General features: G+C 44.1%; 1 protein-coding gene across 8 annotated transcripts in view; it reads right to left on the reverse strand.

The window, feature by feature from the left end:
- The window catches only part of KALRN (kalirin RhoGEF kinase), a 445988-nt gene extending 428222 nt beyond the window's left edge, over nucleotides 1–17766 (reverse strand). For 3 of the 8 annotated variants that reach the window (XM_052676076.1, XM_052676075.1, XM_052676074.1), the window contains exon 1: nucleotides 17477–17716. In XM_052676076.1, coding sequence (XP_052532036.1) covers nucleotides 17477–17549 — 73 coding nt within the window. In that variant the 5' untranslated portion in view covers nucleotides 17550–17716. Of the gene's footprint in view, nucleotides 1–17476 lie in introns of all 8 variants that reach the window. The other 5 variants (XM_052676080.1, XM_052676083.1, XM_052676088.1 and 2 more) reach the window with 4 other exon arrangements.
- Between the last annotated feature and the right edge of the window lie 4027 nt (nucleotides 17767–21793).

Consider the following 21793-nt stretch of genomic DNA (forward strand, 5'->3'; position numbering starts at 1 on the left):
TGTGTCTGTAGACACTGACCCCGCAGCAGTGGGGATAGGGCTCAGGCACTCTGGCCTGGCTCAGGCTCAAAGCCTTTAAACTTGGCTCAGCTGCAAGCCAAGCAGCACATCTGGCCCCAGCTGTAGATACTGTTTGGGGAAAAATGGCATATGAGGTTGTCACAGATGAACTATGTACTGTAAAAAGTATGATTCATGGGAAACACCACTCAGCTTTCATTCCATTAGTTCAAGAAGAAAAGATGCTAATGCTAACGACCTTCATTTTCAAACCAAATTATTCATTTGAGGGTAACTAGGTTTGGGTTGTTAATACTACACAGCCATACACAGATAACATTTTGCTTATGGAAGAGAAGCTTCGCAGCTCTTTCAGTGTTCTTCCATTTTAAGATTCATCCTTCTGGAGCTGGAGCAACTGAAACCAATGCACACTTTGCTATAGCTCAAGAGGAGTCTAGTTCCTTCTCTCCCCCTGCACTGACCACTGTCTTGCATATTAGAGCCCCTTCCAGATTACCTAGGCACAGATCACTAAGAGACCCATGCAAACACAATCTGCAAGTCACAGCATGAGGGAACAGTTTTGAACTCATCTTTTGTATCCCTGCAAAATGAAGTCAGACCCACGTCCAGGATCACAATCAAGTCTGCCTCAAGTAATGAGACTCTGATAATCTTTTCCCTGAGCTTTTCACCTGGGCACACCAGACACCATCCTGCTCCAGAACTCTCTGCTAGGATTGATGTGTGATCCAGATTGTATCTTCCTGCTGGGTAACATCACCATAAAACGGGTAATGATATTTCCTTGTTTTGCAGAAGTTTGGTTAGACTGAATACATTTGGCTTTGTAAAATTCTTCCAGATCCAGAGGTGAAAGATTATCTTTAGGTACAAAGTGCTAAGTGATAGTTTTAATTTAAGAATAAAGGAATTAGCAATCCAGAATTTGTCTGGATATATTTTGAAGGATTAGACTCCTCAGACCCATTCAAGGGGGAAAAATAACCCAAAAAACTGTTGAGCATATACTTCAGAATAAAAGCATTTATCTGACATACAGCCAAAACCATTTTATCTCTGTAAGCAATCCTTAAACACTACAGAATGCATTCACTGCTTTCATTACCAAATTACTTTTTAAAAGTTCAGCAGGTAATTGAAGTTCCAAATATCTTACACTAGTTTGGCAACAGTGAGATTTCTTAATGGATTTGCTGTCCAAGAACTTCAGAGAAAAAAAACAAACTGGTTGGATACTAAATATACATCCTAAAATAACATGGACTCAATTTACACAAAGAAGCTGGCTTTAAAAACACTAGGGAAAACATTAGAAATGAAGAGTAAATGAAGAACCTCTCTGCCCAGGAGAGGTTCCGTGATGTTCAAGCTTCAGCTCGTATTCAAAACCATAGGGCAAAAAGTGCGGAGAATTTTTAATGACACTCTGTCAGCCTAAATGCATTCCTATTGAACTCAAGGGCTGTTAATTTCAATGGAAAACTAATTAGGACAAAGCTGTCCCATATATTTTGTACTGTTAACACACTCTCGTTACAACTGGAGGGCTCAAAAACATTTTTCCTAAAACAAAACAAAACAACCCAACAAAAAACAACCCTTTGTTGATTACTTTCCCAACTCAATTCACTTGGAGCACTGACAAGAATGAGGCTATGCCTGTCCCACACCCCAGGTCCTCTGCATTTAACCAGCACCGCGAGGCAGGCAGACTGCAGAGCAGTGTGGAGCCCAGGCAGCCGCCAGCTCCAGAGGTCTAATGAGGACTCTTGCCCTGCCTCCATCAATAGCTTTCGGCAAAGCATTTTCTGCCTCAGTTCCTCACATTTATAAAGTGGAGATGATGACAGTGCTCTGTGTTAATAACCATTGTATGCATTGCTTTAAGTGTTATTATTATATAGTGCTTTTCATCCACAATTACCCAATTCTCTCAGGGAAACTGAGGCATGGAGTGATGCTAAATGCCTAATGTCACCCAGCAGGCCACAGCAGAATTAGGATGTCCATCTCCAGAATTCTGCATTATCCACTAAACTTATCTACAACCTTGATACCACAAGGTGAAAATTGGCTGGCTGTTTGTCCAGCACTGTCAGACTGTAGGACTCTTGCTTTCTCCTGCTAGTATTGCTATTCATGTCCTATCCTGTTGCAGTTGTTCCTGCAGAGAAAGCACAGTGTTAGATTTGTAAAATCACATTATATGGGAAGGCACTGTGATGACAATCACAGGATTATGGTCTCACTGCAGGTGCCAGCAGCAGGAGAAACTGGTGATGATGTGGACTGCTCACAGGCTAACACAGATAGCTTTAATGACAACAAGAGGAGCACAAACAACAGGACCACGGGTTTTGCTTTTCACAAAAGCAATCTTTTCTTCTAGGATTATTCCAATGCAAAAATCCTGTTTCTACGATGACTCAGTTATCACAGCAAGGGGATAACCGATATTTAAGAACAAGAAAACCTGAAGAACCTACACTTCTGACATAGAAATTATGAGATGCATAGAATAGAAAACCTAATAAAAGATGGTAGTCTTTCACATAACAATCCTTCATTCAAATTATGGTTACTACTCATAAAGGCACAACCATTTCATCTCACAGGCATGCAACACTCACTCTTTTATCACAAGAATGCCAAGGCATTTTCATCACATTTCCACTTGTAAATACAACTCCAGGATGTGTTCCACTTTATTATGAAATGTTGCTGACTGCATGTAGTACCATTAGAAATACCAACAGAGCTGTCCCAGCAGATAAAGCAAACCAGACTATGCCTAAGAGAGAGCCTCAGAAAAGTTACGGATGCACAATTCAAGAGCTCCAAATAGAAAAGTTGGTGTGCCATAATTTGCTCTGTATGAGCACTGCACGCTAACAAGGAGAAGAAAGCTGAAATATGGGGAAGACTGGTTTGCTACAGTTTGGGTCCAGTCAGCATCAGAACAAACACCCATTGATTTGGGATATTAAAGAAAACCAGAGTCTGCCTTTCCCTTTCTTTGCACACAACAGGTGTACCCTTTAAGCCTCTTGGCCCTGAACACCTCCAGGAATGGGGCATCCACAACCTCTCTGGGCAGCCTGTTCCAGCACCTCACTGCTCTCACAGTAAAGAACTTCCCCTGACATCCAATCTAAATCTTCCCTTCCTCAACTTAAAACCATTTCCCCTAGTCTTGCTGTTATCTACCCTTTCAAAGAGTTGATTCCCTTCCTGTTTGTAGGCTCACTTTAGGTACTGAAAGTGATCTAACTGCAATTAGATCACCCTGCAGCCTTCTTTTCTCAGGCTGAACGAGCTCAGCTCCCTCAGCCTGTCTTTGCAGGGGAAGTGCTCCAGTAATGCAGAGTCACTGGAGATGCTAAGAGCAAGCATAGTCATCTTGAAGCCCTATGGAAGAATCACAAGAATGAATTATCTCTCAGCACTAAAATGCATCAGTTTAGACAAGCAAATTCAGCAAATACTTATTGATGGACAGCAGTGTTAGAAGGTATAATTTTAGAAAAGAAAAGCAGAAAAGCAATAAATTGATATAGTTATCCCAAAGCATATAGTTAGAGGAATACAGTTTTCCCATACAGTATAGTTATCTGGTCAGGATATTAGGAACAAAGGCCTCATTTCCAAAAATCGCTTGAGTTAAAGGGGATGCTCTTAGTTGCACCAATTGCTTCAAAACTGTAAAATTCCAGTTTTAATTTCAAACAAAATGCAGTTTCAGTATCTAGGTGTATCTCTGGGGCTTAAACATGCATGGGCCAATGATAGATCCAGTAACATCTACGCTGAAGGAATCCTGACAGCTTCCATCTAAATATCCATCTGCAGGACACTGCTGTATGATAAGCACTCCCATGAAAGCCTTCAGCTTTCCAATTAAGATATTTATTTATTTATCTGTATGTAAAAGTGTGACACTGAAACAAACAAATAAAACACTTCTCTGAACATTAATGCTACCTAATCCAAAGCAATACATTACAGCTTTCCCATTTGTTTCTGGAAGGAGAATAAACTCAAATTACTTCAGCATAGTGGAAATATTGTGTAGAATTACACAACAGGCACATTGAGACAGTTTCAAGAGACTGAATACGAGGCTTCTATTTACTCCTATATTTTGAATGCCTCCTGTGACAAGATAAAGCCAGGGCCAGTTGCCCACCAGAGTGCTTCTATAGAGCTCCTGCATCCTCTGATGTTAAAAGGAACTGCACGAGGATGAGTCCAGACTAGATGTAAGGAACCAATGCCACAACAGCTTGTGGCTTTCCAAATCAAGATTGTTCCTCAACATTAGGCGCAATAGAGATACATGATTTTGTAATGCATGCTTTAAGGTCTTACATAGTACCTACATCTGTAAGTCAATGGCAGAATTAAGGGTGAAACCCATATAAATCTCTGCACAAACTCTTTAACCATGCAGGGCTTTAAATCACTTTTTACAGATAGTCAAAATAAAAAACGTAATGGCATTTCATAAAAGGAAACAGCCACAACTCCAGACTCCCGCCACTTGAAGGGAAACAGGACAGCCAAGAAACTGGAATATTACAAACAGTTTTGCTCCTTCCAGCAGCAGACCCGAAACTCCATCCACCACCAAGACAGCAAAGAAGCAGGAAGAGAATAATTTGTTACTGCCTGATAAGTGATTGATATGCTATCCCTACCAAGCCAGGCAAAGATGGAGCCTCAGAGCCAGATTCGTTCAAGAAGCAGCCAGGATTGCAGTGGTAAGATGGCCAGCAGGGACAGTCCTGTGGGCTCAGCACAACACGTGTGTGTCCAAGACCAGTTCAAATCAGGTCACAAAATCCAATTCATGAAAATAATCTTTTAAAAATAGATTGCTACAGTTGGCTAACTCAGAAACCTAAGTGCTTCAGGCTGCAGTCTGAGCTACTCTTCACAGGGTGTTCGTGCACCAAAAAGAAAAGTAATGACTGGAAAAGCTTTAATCCAGTTCCTGGAACAGCTCTCATCCTAGAGAAAATACATACATAGACTGTAAGGGCAAAAAAAAGGGAGCCAGGAGAGGAGATCCTTTTAGAAGTCATTAGCTGCAGCTGTTAGCATTGCTGCGCGGTAGACAAAAAAAAAAAAAAAAAGAGCTTAGTCCTGCTTTGTTCATGTGTGCACTTCATGTGCCTGCTAGGTAGGCACACCAATTCTGCCCTCTGTGCTATCCTATTAACGCCAGGATTTGCACTTTAATCTATATAATGTTTCTGTTCTGTCCATTTGAAATTCAGCTACTCCATGTGCACACAGGGGTCACTGCACCCCAGGAGCAAGAAAAGAGGGATGATGGACTCTCACCCCTCTCTCCCTTCCCCCCCTCCCCCCCCCCCAAGTCTCATTTGGATTTGAGACTTTCAGAGCCAGGTATGCTCTTTCCTTTATCTTCCAGATATATATGCAAGGAAAGCTTTTGCTGGGGAGCTGCAGCAAGCAAAACAAATGAGAGCTGCACTCCAAACTGGAGGGCAATGCAGGGGCAACAGCATTTACTTGTGTAGGAGAGAGCTCCCCCAGCAATCCCTGCAGCCCACAGACCATGGTTACTGTCTGTGCCATACCTTGCACAGTCTCTTTCCCTAAATAAGAAATACTAAAGTAATTTCCAAAGAGGAAGTTTTCCTTTCTGCTATATATTCCCCTTGAATATGCAATATGATTTTATTTCTTGCCAGTCTGCAATTTACTTTTTGGAGTAGTGCTTATTCACATCTCTTTGTAATTCTCATTCACACCTCACCCAGGGAATGTTGCTGCTGCACACAGGTAGTAACTACAATCCAGTTCTGAGTTCCTCAGAAGACCACAGGTATTTATTCCACTCTGAGAATCTCCACATTAAACAAACTGCTCCATTTGGAAAAGCAGCATGTAGCTTCCACATTCACCAGCTGTATACCGAGAGGAAAAAGTATAAGAAAAATGAGACCAAGGAAAGGAAATCACATACTATGTTTATAGCTCCATTAAAGTGTGCTGTGTGGAACCAGCCAGGAGGCACCTCCCCACGCCCCCAAGTAACCAATGCACTCGTGGGAGACGTCCACAGCACAAACCTCAGGGCGCAGCACTTGGATCTGTAGCAAAAGGGAACCTGGCACTCGTAAAAGACCAAAAAAAAGCAAGATCAGAGCTCTGAATGGTTCCTGACAGCATTCGCTTCAAGAAGAGATCTCTGTAAAATATGGAATATATTACCAACCTGGCTGGAAAGCAAAGCATTTTTAGGTAGGTGGAACTTTTTAATAGCATGTCATTAAATCACTCTTACATTTAGCATTTAATAGATGTAACTTTCACAGCAGCACACTCATTATGAAAAAAAGCACAAGAGACTGTACCAAATAGCAATCAGAATGGACCCTGCACCCAAGTGCCTCATTTTTTTTTTAAGCATTTGGATACCATGGTGATGAGAAACATCATCTGAATGCCTTAACGCATGAAATTAGAAATTTTCTTATTCTGCTACCGGTCCTCTGGTAGCATTCTCACCTGAGTCTGTCAGCTGAACACAGGTCAGAATTTCCACCTGTTTAAATTACAGCAGCTTCTCTGCTGTTGCTGGCATCAGGCCATTTTTTGGACCAGATGTGGGTCTGACCTATGTATGCTTAGAGAGTCAGCATAATAAATATCTTAAAGCCATTTGACCGGCTAGTGTGGACACAGGAAAGGTGTGTTAATCCTATTTCCAAGACTAAGAGCAAACTGTACAACCTGTCTGAAGTAGGTCACCTGCATCCATATATAGGTGCCCACATCAAGTGGTTTAAGGAGAGCTGAGTGTTTGCACACCAAGCTGATGTCACTGTCACTTTAGCCGTGACTTTTGACAATCCTAAGGTACAAAGGTATTGGTGTGCTTTTCCTGGCCTGTGACCCAGCAATGCAAGATAAAGTCAAGCAGAGTCATCAGGATGTGCTCCGTGAGCAGAACATTGAGTTTACACACGCAGAAGTGCACAAAGCCCACATAACTTCAAGAAAACCACTTGCTACACTTTTGTGCCTGGTTATCCCTCTTTCACAAATGGGTTTAATAAGACTTCCCCATTCTACACAAACACTGTCACTATCCAAGTGTTCTGAAATGTTTTACTAAATCTGTTTAGTAAATCCGTACAATTATCTCTATTATCTGTGCTGTTATCTCTACTGCTACATGACACCAAGGAGTGGTGAGGACAGCTCAGGCAGGCAATGTAACTGCTGGTCATCCTGCACATCTCCAGCATTGTTTGACTTCCCAGGCAGAAGCTGTGGGAAGCTGTCATTTGAACACCTCAGTAGGAACCCACCAGTCCCTGGTTTTGAACTACTGCATGCGACCACCAGAAGTCTCAGGCAAAAACACTGCAATGGAGCTGAAGCTGAATCAAGCACTGAAACCAATTCCAATCACAGCAAGCAGGGCCAAGCTGCCAGTTACACCTTACTGCACAGCTCAGTGATGTAGACACACAGGTTTGTTTTCCCTGTTTTTTAAATCTTTTCCCATGATAAAGACTTGTAGGCTGAGAAGCACTGTTACAGATTTTCATTACCACGCAGATCAGTTTTAATTGATCTGAACCCATCTAGCCCATCAGGTTTTTCCTCTGCTCAGTATTAGCACCAGAGATGTTTTAACCAGCATCAGCAACTTCCTCCAGGCCCCCAAATAGTTAAAGACCATTTCTTTAGGAAATTGATAAATAACCTGCAGAAGCAGACAGATAACAGAGCAGCAGGAACCTGTGTGAGATAGCTGCCCTATTTCACACCCCAGCTAACTTTCAAGCAGGATTGAGCTGAACTGGAGCAAGCTGCTAACCAGAGGATCACACACCATGGATCTGAGTCCTTGAAGCTCACAAGATCATTACTATTCACCCAGCAGGCCTGACTGGCTCCTTCGTACTAAATTTATCTGAATGCCTCAGACTGACTCTATTAGCATCATTCCTGAACTCTGCTTCAACACAGAAAAGCAGAGCAGGAAAGTTAAATTGCTGTGAACGCAGTGGCAGTCAGATCCAAGGAGACTGGCTCTTCATGACATTTTTCTGTGAACAAGAGGCATTAAATGTGAAGCAAGAGGATTTGGGCTCAGTGTCTCTACTTCATAGGCAAATCTCTGCAGCATCAAAGCAAGGCAGGCATTGGGTACAATCACAATTGAAAGATCCCAGTGTGACAAAAGCAGTCTTAGATGGTGAGGGGAATTTCCTGCTGGAGAAAACCCTGCTGGTTTTCCTATACTGTGCAGTACCTCATATGGCCACCTTCCTTATTGTGAGCATGGCACATGTGCAGGCACAGCTTGTTACCTCCTTTAGCTATGCATGCTGCCAGAATCTGATGGCATTTTCCTGATGTCTGAAATCCTACCTTGAGCTTTCCACCCTGAAAGCTATATCCAGCTCTAATCAAACCTCTTATTGTCTCATTTCTGTGATTTCCTTTGGCTTCTGACCTTCCCCACACTGACATCACCATTTCCCTTCCACATAGGATGCAAGCTGTGGCTGCTTTCCCAGCAAAGTGCCTTCCAGCTCTGCTCTGAAGCACTCTGCTGGAAAACCTCATTGCTTTCTTCCATGTATTTCAGGCTTCCCTACAGTTTTCTTATTTCTTCCCCCCCTCATTGCATTGCTCTCAGCCATTCCCTGTGCTCCACATCCAGTGTCCAATTCCCTGAGGCCAAGGGCTCGTCCTTCAGACACATTCAAAAGCAGAGCAAAGTGAAAGACAGACTTTGGTTAAATGAATTCCCAGTCCACTACACAGCTTCTATTGTAAGTACTTCATGGCAGAGACCATCTTTTTTGTTCACGTAGCATCCGTTTCAGAAGGAACTAATCAGCAACCGAGACAATAACAGAAATAAACACCAGTAGAGAACCATCATAACATGATGACAATATTATAGGGCCCAAAAGAGATTAGTCCTATAGAAAGATTCAGTACTACTACAATTCTTCCAGTGGTCTCCTGGCCCTGGAGCCTCAGGAGCTGCATAGACTGACAGGTTCAGCCTAAAGGGCCTGCTGAAGCCAGCAGCAACCAACTGAAACTCTGCATCTGGAATTTCCACTAAACCTGTCCTGTGGGAAAAGACAGTAGTAAACAGTAGAAGAGAAACACAGTCCAGACGTTTCCACAGAAAGTAAATCTGCTACCACAGAGTACTGCATATTTCTTGTTAGCTATTATTTTTAACCTCTTGCAGATTTATTTTTACTACAATTTAAATGTATCTGTTATATGCCATAACATTAGTATTACGAGACATGGTAAAATACTGAAATATCCTAGGCACTTGGTATTTTACAAAACAGGGTGTTAAAGCCGGTGAGGACTGCGGATCACCACAGCAGCCACCAAAGCAATGACCCTGTTACAGCTTTGTTTCCTAAACCCTCTTAATGAACAACGGAAAAATTACCCAAAATTATGGAATGAGTCTCAAAGCTGTTGTGTGTTTCCTTGCCATTAAATTAGGAGTGCGAAAAAGGAATTACTTACAACCAAAAAGAAGATGATGATCTGTGCTGCTACCAGGGTGTAGGTAGGCATGAGCCTTCAGCTCCCATAGCCCCCACAGACCTCATGCCAAGAGGACATGAATTTAACATGAAAGCTATCTGGGATTGACACATACCTTGAGGACTTCCATTCCATTTTTTATTAAGCTGTTTAAAATAAGTGAAAGTTTGTCAGAATAAGTGTCTCAAGATTTGGCTGTACAGTATGTTCTCTATTAAGTCTGATACAACACATTTAATACATAACTAATGTTGTCATTAATCAACTTTTCAATGATGCAAAACTGGTGGTTTATTCACAACCAGGCAAACGACTGCAGAGTTTCTTCCCATCCTTTTGAAAAACACTGCCACAAAGCTTTGTTTTCAGCTTGGATGCTGTTTGGCACAACAGTGATATTTACTTAAAAGATCAGTGAAAAACATGCACAGCTAATTTTCCTAAGTGCCATGCCAGTGTCTCTGGGGGCTGTGTGTTTGCCCACCTTCTCGCACAGTAATATGATTTGCCCCCAGCTAATAAAGCATGCCTCATGTTCGCTAAGGCAAAGAGGATAGTTAGTGTCCCCTTCTTATATATTCAGATGATAAAGAACATTTTAAAAATAAGTGCATACGTATATACACTGTGTATATATATATATACACACACACACACAGACATATATATGTATTTTTTTTTAACCATGTGAGATATAAGCTGATAATCCCTGCAGACCTCCTTTTTCTTCCTCATTGCCCTGTGGTTTATCATGTCCAATTAGCCATCTGCCATGCCTGCCCTGCCACACAAAGCGGCCGCTCTCCTCCCCGCAGCCCAGCAGCAGGCCATTGTCCTGACTGACAGACATGCAGACACCTTTGTCCCCATCAGCCACTGGCTCCCAACATGGGCTGCTGGTAGCAATGAGAGCACCCAGGTACACTCTGGAAGCCAGGAACTACGCCAGCAGCACCAATATCATCAGGGAGCCTTCAGAAGGCTCTTCTTGCAGCATATATTCTAATTTCAGGTAATAAACCAGCCAAAGCCATCTTCCAGTCCTCATACCCCACTGCAGCAGGACATGCTGCCATTGCTGCCTTACCCAGCACTCGCCTTTCAAAGGAAGGTTCACAATCCCAAGGAGAATGCAGTATCTTTGAGTGAAATCTTCCCTTTTAATGATTTTTATTTTGAAGATAAAGCATATCTTCTACTTCAGCAGAGCTTATTATACACAGAAATCAGAGTTTAAAAACCTGAAAGCTCAAGTAAGTCTACATGGGTACCATTTACACAACAAGGTTAATTTAATTTCTCTTCCAAACAACATTCACTCACCCTTTTTCCCAAGACCACTTCACTTACAGAAATGACCAGAGCAGCTGGCCTGCCAGTCACTGAGATCTTAAATTGAAGATCATTTCCTCTTATTATTCTCAGCAAAGCATGATGTGACCTTACACTAAAAACTACAGTCTGCCTAATTATGGTAGTTTTGTTCCATCAGTGAAACTGCAGTGCTGGTTCAGATAGTTAAGGTTACAAAAAGGAATTTATTTTCAGTCTTACAGACAATTTGTTGCCCTGAAGTGGGAACATGACAAATTACACCCATGTACCTCAGTCATTGTACTGTGTAATATTTGAAGACAGTCATAGGTTTTAGTTACAAAGTCACACAATGTTGATAAGAGAGAAAGAATGCCAGTAAGACAATTTATTCTAGGCAGCAGCTAATGAAAGTGAGCAAATAAAAATGAACATTTCTATCTAAAAGCAGAAACAGAATTAGCTCCTAAGCCTTTGATTAGGAAACAGGAATTATTTAACCTTCAATTTTTACATGGTATTTCACACCCCAGTACAGAACATACACAATTTGAATTTATCAGTTTTACTCTTTAGTGTATCATTCAAAATATAATAAATGAAAAGTGGCTGAAACTGATGTTATTCCTCAGCAGTCACACACGTAACTTTTACAATGACTTACAGCAGAGAACAATCCTTCTCCTGAGTTCAAGCACTAAACTCATTCTGAACCAGATCTGAAATACAATATGAAAATGTAAATATTTTGCTGAAATATTACTCCATCCTCTTACCAAAATGCAGTGAATCCTATTTCAACAAGCTGCAACCCACACCTTGCACAGGTGACTGACTTGAACCTAGATTTATGACTGCTGCTGCAGTACCAGGGCCAAGTTCTCGTTTCTGGCTACGTCTGTGAAAATTCCCAAACAATTCCTCTGAAGTCCTCTGGATCTGTGTGACAGTAACACAGTCTGTCGAAGAGATGAGTGGAAAAAAGAGATTCACAATATCATGATTTTTCTTTCACAGCCCTCTGCATTGTAGTGTTCTCCAATCAGACAATTCTATTGGACTTCTGTTTGCCTTCTCTCTTCATACTCATCTTTATTTTGCAACACATATCATAATATTCACTGTTATTCTCACCAGAGTTGCTATGCAAAACTCCCCCAATGCCGCAGGTCTTTCAGTTAAACACAGGGCATGTGTGCCACACAAGCCTGTAAAACAGGGGTTGTTTATCCAGAGAAATAATAAAAGCAGAACAGCAATCCAAATCAAACAAAAGCACAAATACCTCTAAGTTGTTTCACAACTTACTTTAGGTTTCAGTCGTAAAACGTACAGCACTATGGGTTTATAAGGCCTAATACTCCATAAGCATTTTCTTTGATGCAACTATGAAGTACTTAAAAATACCTCTGAGTACAGCACGGCACACATCGCCATGGAGCAATAAAGCAGCTCTACATCCATAACCAAACTTCCTAGAGACCTTAAGGTCACAGCAGCTGGAACAACAAAATACTTCATCCTGAGCCTTCCAGAAGCCCAGAACACCTGTCTGGCTGCAGGGGTCCCCAGAGGGCTCTTAACATGGAGAGGTGTGCTTGAAGAGGGGGAATCCACAAAAAAACATATAAAATAAATCCAAGTTTCTTCAAATTTCAGCCCTCTTGTTTTCTGATTATGAGAGTTGACACAACGTGGGGATTGGCACAGAGGGAAGCAGCAATAGTTACATTTTCCGCTTTGATAAAAAGACTTTGGGATAGCACTTTGCTCTTTTGGAGCTCTGCCCTAAAGTCAGGTGAAAGCAGTGGGCCCTCCCCCACTCAATAACACCTGCAGGTGCCACATCAAATGTACCCGCAGCACCTGTGAACTTTACTGGTGTCTGTGCTCCAGTCTTAGTTGCACTACTTTACCCTGCTTTGAGAATCAAGGGCTGTGAGGCTCACTATTTCCCAGCTCTGAACAGAAGTGAGGTATAACAAGCTTTTTCCTCTGGAAGCAACTCCATTCAATAATTAATTATCAATAAATAATTAAATATCAATAATCAAACGGAACAAATATCTTCCTGCTGGACTATAACACAATGCACTCTCAGCCACAAGCAGCACATCACAAATTACTATCAGGTGGCAACCCCAATACCTTGTTCATATACCTGAGCAAGGAGGAAGGAAGGAGAGTAAAGAAACACTCCTCTGAACACCTTTTCTGAACTAAATCCCTGATTTAAATCACTCCCTTCCAGGATCAGACAACACAGATCCTTCCCCATTTGTCACAGGCCCCCCAGGTCAGCAGATTCTGCTCCATTTGTGATCAGAACCTGCAGGGCCAGGGGGGAAGATGACAGCTGCTCCTGCCAGGACCCATTGATTCGTCCCCATCTCTTTTGCTGCATCTAGATGCAAAATCCATGCCAGTTCCTGGGGTAGCAGAGCTCCCCTAGGAGCCCCGCAGAGCAGCAGGGCAGAGCCATACAGCCCAACATGCTGACAGGGATTTGGGAGGATGTGGGTCCACACATGAAATGACACAACTGTCCTCTTGCCCACATCAGTCACAAGAAAAAAAAAGAAAATAAGAAAAGAAAGGAACAAATCTCATATTCCTGACAGAGTCAGAGGTCAAAGCCTCCAGAGAGCAGTGGGGATTTTAATTAACAGCATCACCTTCAAGAATATTGGAGCTTTCCAAATGGCGAGTACAACTTGACTGTACACCAGAGCATCCTTTATCAACGCACATCACCAGATCTCATGAATTATAAAGTCTCAAGGTGAGGAAGCCATGCGTCACCCAAACACTTCATCCCAATGACAACTAGACTGCATCAGTTCATCTGCTCTGAGGAGACACTTGATTCCATCAACCTCAAGGAACACTTCTGTGCAGACATCACTTCAAGCACATCTATTGATCACACAGCATGGACACTGGCCATCATTTTTAAGTTATTTAGTAGTGGAGTTACCAGTCACTTGTGCGCAAAAGAACAATGCTGGAAGTCTAACAGGCTGGTGGAAGGCTGAAAACAAATGGAATAATTCATCGCAGGCAAAGGAGATGGAGTAGTATCAATTTTCGGCTCACCCACAGGAAGTATCAATGACAGATTGGGCATCTTCACATCAGATGTAATCAATGTTATACTTAAATGCCAGAAAAAGTGATTTAGAAAACGGTACTGTTAGCAGACAGTAAATATTGATGATTAACCCTTCAGTAAACAGTAGCTCGCTAAGTTGTTCTGACAATGACCTCTATAAATCTTCAATATATTGGAAAAGGATTTTCTTATATGCTGGATCTCTGCTTCCAAACCACACTGCAGAAATTCCTGCAGCTTAGGCACAAAGACAAAGCTTTCCCCCCATGTCTATAACCAAAGAATGTCTGCCATTTGTACAGATACAAAGAGACCTACTTTATGTTTGAAACAACAGATATTTGGATTCAGTTCTGTGCAACATGAAATTCTCAGTCACATTTAATATAGACAGCTGAGAGCTCTAGAGAACTTGCTCATATTTCATTATCTGTCACCAAAATAGACATAAGAAACTTAATAAGATATATCTAGGCACAGATTTAGTTTCTTACTCAAACATGAGCTCAAACAGAAGTGATAGACTCAGTGCAGAAATTGCTGCTTTGATCCAGCAGCCTCTGTTATCCTGGAAATCTGAGCTGGAGGTTGCAATCCTCATTTCTGCCCTTAAGGTCCCTCTGCCTGGTGAAATGTATCCCAGTTACATAGGAGCAATTCTCTAAAAGACAGAATTGCTCCTTGCAGATATGTGATGGTAAAAATTAGACTAGTCCTTTGTGTCTCTAGGAATGCTTAACTGCATTTCAGCATCAACCACACAAGTGTTAAATCCATGCTTTTCTTGAAGTCATTCCTAGCTCTCACCCATACATGCTCCAGAACAGATCTGCCTTTATTATCCTGTGTTAATTCCCTCACTTTTATGTTCCACATACAGTTCAGAGACATGCTGTTTCTAGCATGTTAGAATCACTAAGGGACCTCACTATCCAGTTTTGGGTGCTGCTGGTGCAACACTTGACCACAGCGCCATTGCCAGCAGCAGCCCTGCTGGTCCCAGGCAGAAATTGATCCTCCTGGCTCCAGCACAGACTATCTGCTTGCTAAAAGCCTCCAAGTGAGATGTTAGCCTATTGGAGTCCATTTTTTCACTGAAAGCAATGAGTTCGTGCTTTGCCGTGTATTAGCAGTGTATTCAGGAAGAGTTTATGCTGGTGAAACAGCTACTCTTTAAATCACATAGGGCCATATTTTATTTGCTGCGGATGACTAAAGGCACGAAAGACACCATGGTTATGCTTGACAAATCCAGAATACAAGTCAGCACACAAGAAAAAAAAGAAAAATGCTCACACAGAGTAAAAAAGACTGCTGAGCTTATGCAAGTCTTTGCAGCTATGACAAACCAGACTCCATCTCCCTCCCAGTCCTTGTTCAGTCACTGATGGGGAAAAGAGGAACGGAAGAGTCAGCAGCATCTGTCCACAGCTTCCCTCTGAAGTCCCTCAGTTTCTGATCTCCTGCCACCCAGCAAGACCAAGCCCAGCTCCAGCACAGCCTCAAGAAGCAAACAGTGCACCAACAGTGCAGAAAACCAACATGAGCCACGCCTACTATCATTTGCTTTCTCCCCATTTCTCAGTGGGTTGCCTGGTCATCGTAACACCTGACAACCAAAATGAGTTACTAAGATTTTGCCATGTCACCTTTTGCATGCAAAATGCTACACTAGCAGTACAGAAACAAGAATTCTGTGAGCTCCTTCACCAAAGCTTTTCAAATTAGACAAGCCAACCAACAGGAACGGTCTATACATACATGCTTTGGCACAAGGACTTGGCATCCCCTCCAAACCCCTATTTCTGTGGTTTTGTTTCCTCCAGAAACATCAAGAGACCAAAGCAGGCAGCAGCATATCTGTGGATCTACAGGTGAAATTGTTGGTGGAGAAGGCAAAGTGGAAGAAATGCCTCAGCACACGATTCTCTGTGCCTATTCCTCATTTCAGAAATGCTTTTTTCATACAAGCTAGACAGACCTGGCTCTCTCCAAATTCAATTCTGTTAACATGCTTACGCTGAGGAGGCAGTGTCACAGGGAAATGAATTAACTTGAAGCAAGAAGGGGAGAAAAGGTGAGGAGACCCTTAAAAAGAAAATCAACACAATTTTTCATTTGTTTCTTGTGTTTTTTGGTTTTCTAAAACAAGTCTTTGGTTGCCCACAAATGCTGATGTTGTGGAGGCTTGGGAAATGAGCTTGTAACCAGGTGAACTATCAACAGGCAAATACCTATGACTTAATGGCTTGTGGATCACAAGATACATACAGCCAGACCTGGTTACAGCTATCCCCTAGACCAAAGGCTTTTCACACAGATGGGGCACGCAGGGAGCTGCTGCAGCATTCAGGATTTAACTACTTTAAAGTTTTGGTGACTGCATAATTGTTCAGGTGTTTTTTTGTTGTTGTTTTTGGTTTGTTTGGTTTTTTTTTTTTTGTAACTGGATCTCAAATCACTCTGTAGCTAATGAGCAGGTAGATGGAAAAAAACAGCTGAAAAGCAAAGTCTTGACAAACAGCTGTGCCAATAAGTATCAGCCTTCACCCCCCAAGGGTCAATCCCCTTATGAAACAAGCACTTAATCCTTTACAATTTTTAATTAAAAATCTACCAAGGATCCTGTAATACTTTCTCGAGGATCCTGTAATACTCCCGATTCTGTCGGGGGAGTGCTGACCACAAGTTGTTTCAGTAGAGATGTTGATCCTGTGTAAACTCGTGTTTCAAAGCTGAGGGCTACCACACCACGGGTGAGCGACGCAGCACGTCCCCATCGCCCAGAGCATTTAACTAATCGCTGCATCACTAACTAAGGCCCCCTCCCCGCTCCGCCGCAGCCCAGCGACCCTTCTGCTCCACTTCAGCATCCTCTGAAAGCGAAGGGCGGAACGCACTCTCACATATCCTTGAAACATTTGGCGAGCTCAGCATCCCCGGGGAGCAACGGGCGAGCTCTGCCCGAGGCTCCCTCGCCCTAGTCGTCCACCCGAGGGCGGCAGGAGGGATCCGAGCCGTGCCGGGCAGACGGCAGGCTCCGCGTTCCCGAAACGGCCAGTTCCCGGGTGGCTGCCGCCGCTCGGGGCTAAGCCCAGCCCCGGGGCTCCGCTACGCGGCTCGCTTCGAGCATCCCCGCGGAGCTTTTGTGCCTGCCAGGGGCGGGAGCCCAGCCGGTCCCCTCCCGCCCTGGCCAGTGGTAGGAGGGCAGCCCCGTGCGGCGGCTCCGCAGTAGCAGCATCCTCCCGGGGGCGGGAGAGGGCCCGGGCAAGCCGAGACGAGAGGTCTGCGGCGGACAAAGCAAAAAGAAGGGCGGGGAACCCCCCTCACATCAACCCCCCGAGGCTCCGTAGCCGCCGGTGCCCGCACCGCCGCCAGCCCACATCCAGCGGCAGAGGCAGGGCCCGGCGCTTGCCCCGGCCCCTTCCTCCCCCACGGCTCCTCTACCTGTTCGGAAGAAAGCATCCACCTCCGAGTCGGGGACAGCGCCTTCCTCCGCCGCCCCTTCGGTGGGATTCATGGCTGGGGAAGAGAAGGCGGCGAGCCCGGCGGCTGGTAATATCCAGTGAGTTAGGGAGGAGGAGAGCCGAGACAGAGAGAAAAAGAGGGAGGGAGTGAAAAGAAAAGGGAGGGAGGGATGGAGGCGCGTTTAGCAGCGAGCCCAGCCGAGCGCCGCCCGGCTCATCATCCCTTCCGCGCTGCCTGCGGGGCGGCTGCCCCGGGGCTGGGCTGGGCTGAGCTGCGCTGCCCGCAGGCTGCGCTAGGCTGGGCTGGGCTGCCCGGGGCGGGGTGCCGAGCCCCGACGCCGCCGGCCCCCTCCCCTCCGCCCGCTATTGTTCCGCTCCGTGCCCCCCCCGCCGCCGCAGCCGCGCTGCCCCTCGCCGCGCTGCCAACCCGGCCCGGCCCCCGGCAGCCGCCCCCGCCGCTTCCCTACCGGCGCTTCCTGAGCCGGGCCGGGCGAGGAGCCCGCAGGGGCAGCCTCTCCGCGGGGCGCGGTCGCTCCGCGCAGCAGCGCGCACCGGGCGGGCTGGGGCGGACACAGGTGCGGGCTCGGACGCCCCAGATGGAGCCTTGTTTTGTTGTTGTTGTTGTTATTATAGCCTGCCCCTGTGCGCTCCGCAGCCATATGTCTGTGCATCACGCTGCCATGTCTCCCCTCGGATGAATAACCGCGGGGTACGGCATGCGGCTGTCAGCTGGGCAGGTAGTCGGGGACTCAAAGTAATCGCTAGGATGGCTATAGGGAAACTCTCCCTTTATTTTTATTTTTTTTTTCTTCCTCCCTCCTTACTCTTCACGGGCTGTGAGCACAATGGCTTTGGAAATGATCAGTGAAACTGCACGCTGTTGCAGGTACACCTCTGTGTTTTACTCTTTACAATCCCAGAGGGCTGTAGGGTAGAGAGCAAAAAAGGAGTTTGAAGAAGCAGGATCCTGCTCCCAGCTCAGACATTGATTCAGCTATTTAAATGATTCTATTTCTCTGCTGTAGCTCCAGTATTTGTGATTTGGGACAACAATTGTTGTCTCAGAAGGAGCACTATGAGGAATGCCTGTTTGCACTCCGTTAGCAGCTGTGTTAAATATTATTCCCTAAGCCCAGCTATCAAGATTTCAAGCACAGATAGACAGAAAGACAGGTATTTGCCATTTGGGCACTTTCCTTTCTTCTCCCATCCACCTATTTGAAGTTTCACCAGCTTCTCATTCCCCAGCAATCATGCAACAGCATCAAAACCTGCAGCCTGCTTAGCGAGCAGTGCTGCCGTTCCACCAATTCAAAGCACCACTGTATAGCAGAGGTTTACTTGCACACCCCACAGGTCATCTGTTAACTCTGCCACTAGTAAGAGGGAGCAGCTGGTGGAGCTGGCACCCCCTGGGATGTGTTCCACTTAAATAACCCATCTTTGCTGCAAAACACTGTCTTCTATCTGAACACAAAGAGTCCCCCTTTGCCAGCAGCAGGTCCCAACATCCCCAGAACCTTCCTCTCCCCATAGGGATTTTGTCCAGTAGCTGCTCCTTTGTCAGTGATGTTTAAAGAAACTCTGTAGGTGCATGAGAAGAAGCAAGCTGTGCACAAGGACAAAACATCTCTGGGTCACCCCAGAGGGACTGGTTGGAATGCAGCACAAAAGCTACGCGTCAGGCTGGAGTCTCTCCAGACAAAAAAATACTCGTAACAGGAGAAATCTCAGAATCAACTGGCTGTGAGTGACACTGCTTGGATCAGATCTCCCCCTGTCTGCAGGTTAGAAGCTGAGGCTGGCGGAATATCCCAGAGAATTTCAGACTATGGGTTTCCTTCATCTCATCTCTTCCCAATAGAGGGTAGCAGAAGGCTGGGTTTGGATGTGTGCCCACTGATGCATTGTACTTGATAAAAGGGCCAAAACTTTCCCTAGAGAAACAAGTATTGAAATGGCATTGACCAGGCAGGCTGAGCACAGGCCTCCCAGTTGCATCTTCTCTGGCCTTACTAACTGGAATTGAAACAGAACTGAAAAGCAGACTGTACTGCAGGCCTGGGGGATGCAGAAACAGGAATAAGCACTCTGTAGTGTTCTAGCATATAATTTCCCTCTAGTTGCTTTATTCCTCCCCTGACCTACTGCCCATTTCCCAAGCCAAACTCCAGCTGCTTTTAAGCACAGCTTTTTACCTTTTTATGCTTACAGATAAAAAGGGTCATTTCACACCTAGCTGCAGAAAACATCAACACAGTCCATTTTTCAAGCATCAGGCTTCAACAGTGAGCACTCACCCTTTCTTTCTCCCACACCACACTGCAGAAAAGCCTTCCCTCAAGGTCTAAACAAACAGCATCATTTTAAGTCCCATCTCAAGACCCCATCACCAAATATTCACAACATGTGGCCTTGTCCCCAAACTCTTAATGCTGACAGATGCATAAGCACGAGCTACGATCTTGATAGCTGGGAGGAACTGTTTGGTATATAATGTGACGGGGTTTAGAGACAAAGCGTTCCTCCTCCAGGAGCATCCTTAGCAGCTAGACAGGAGTTACCCACAGCAGGGAAGGTTTGGCATCATCCAGCAAAGAAAATTAATGATATAAATGACAGAAAAATGTATATTCCCCATTCATTATGAACCATGCAGGCATGACCTGTAATGTCAACTGAAGAAATTGTAGAAGCTGCAAAAAACATTCTTGTCTGCATAACCCACAACCAAACACATTAGAAAACGTTGAGGGATGGAGAGGAGTTTGTTTAATTGACCTGCCATCCTGATAACTACACAGATTCCTTGTTAATGATTAAACCAGTTACAGCACTTACATTTAATCATACAATTTTGTTTCTGCAAACAGTTTGTTGTTTTTTGGTGTTTTTTTTTTCATAGAGAATAATTAGAACAAGAATGATCCCAGTTCTCTCACATGCTTTGAAACAAATGGGAATTTCTACTTTTTAAAGAATAAATGGGTTGCAGTGTTTGGGTTTTTTGCATCCAGTTTCACTAAAGTACATCAGGACCAAGCCATGCATTTTGTATTGCTATCTTTTGCACTAGGCACAGCATGTTTGTACTTCTATGCTTGCAGCTCCACTGGCAAGGATAGCCTTGCACTACATATTCACTATTTTCAGAGTATTATTGAAACAACAGTGCTGCATCCACACTTTGCGCACACCTTTTGTAGCACATGGCAATGCAGCACGGGGAACACACATACCTGCAAGTTTTGGTGCAAACCCAGACATCAAGTGAGCTACTATTTTCATTAACATTGTGAGCAGAGCGAGGCTGTCACTGTAAAATATCAACAACCAGCAGCCACCATGACTTCAAGTCTCAGCAGCATGTTCATGATTTTTATTATTCAAAGAAGCTGTTAAATATAGAATGAAATTCTTTCTGCAGTGTATACTTCACTGTTTAGATACAATGCTGAAGGCACCTCCAGTTTCCTTGCAATATGAAACAAAAAAACACACTACCCTGTAGAGTTACATAAGCCAAAACTTACGACTTCCATTAATAGACACTGCTTTAATCTTTTGCATAGCTCTGCTTGAGAAATGTCTCAATCCACACTGAACAACAAGTTTACTAGGTAAGAATATCCTTATTTGTGATGACCCTTAAAGCTGCTCAAATAGCAGAAACTATCACAAAGGCATTTGGTTTAAATCCTCTACTACAGTCAAGTTTTGCAACAGGGCAACTATAGATGGCACCTCAGATAAAGCAGGTTTAGCTAGACCCCACAAGCAAGTTAATTACAGGATAGGAGGGGAAAGTATTTGAGCAAGAAATCAATCAAATTTGTTTTTCCAAGACATTGGATCCAAGGGAGAAGAAATATGTTCGAAGGCTGTAGGACAGCTGCACTGCTGGGAACAGCAGCAAGAGAAAGCACATGCAGTGTGGGTGTCCCACACAAAGGATTGGTCAAACAGTGTTTCACACAGTACACGTGTTCTCATTCCTGAGTTCCTGTTCAGAAAGAGACAGGAGAAAAACCATCCTGCCAGCAGATAAGCTGCAGTCTGCAAGATGCTGCAGAGACTGTTAGATGTGCAGAAAGTCCCTCCCTTTCAGTGTCCCAGCACTGTATAAATACGAAGTGTTAATGGGTAGGATCAAAGAGAAACCTGAACAGCAGAGTAGGAAAATGTAAGTCTTAAAAGCACCTAAGGCTGCCTCATTAATAAGTTATTTGCAGCTACATAGAGGGGTATGTGAGAAAAATTTCTCACACCCAAAGACCTGTTCAGCCCTCTGTTTCAG

The sequence above is a fragment of the Tympanuchus pallidicinctus genome, unplaced genomic scaffold (genome assembly GCF_026119805.1).
Source record: "Tympanuchus pallidicinctus isolate F22 unplaced genomic scaffold, pur_lepc_1.0 scaffold15, whole genome shotgun sequence".
Taxonomy (NCBI): domain Eukaryota; kingdom Metazoa; phylum Chordata; class Aves; order Galliformes; family Phasianidae; genus Tympanuchus; species Tympanuchus pallidicinctus.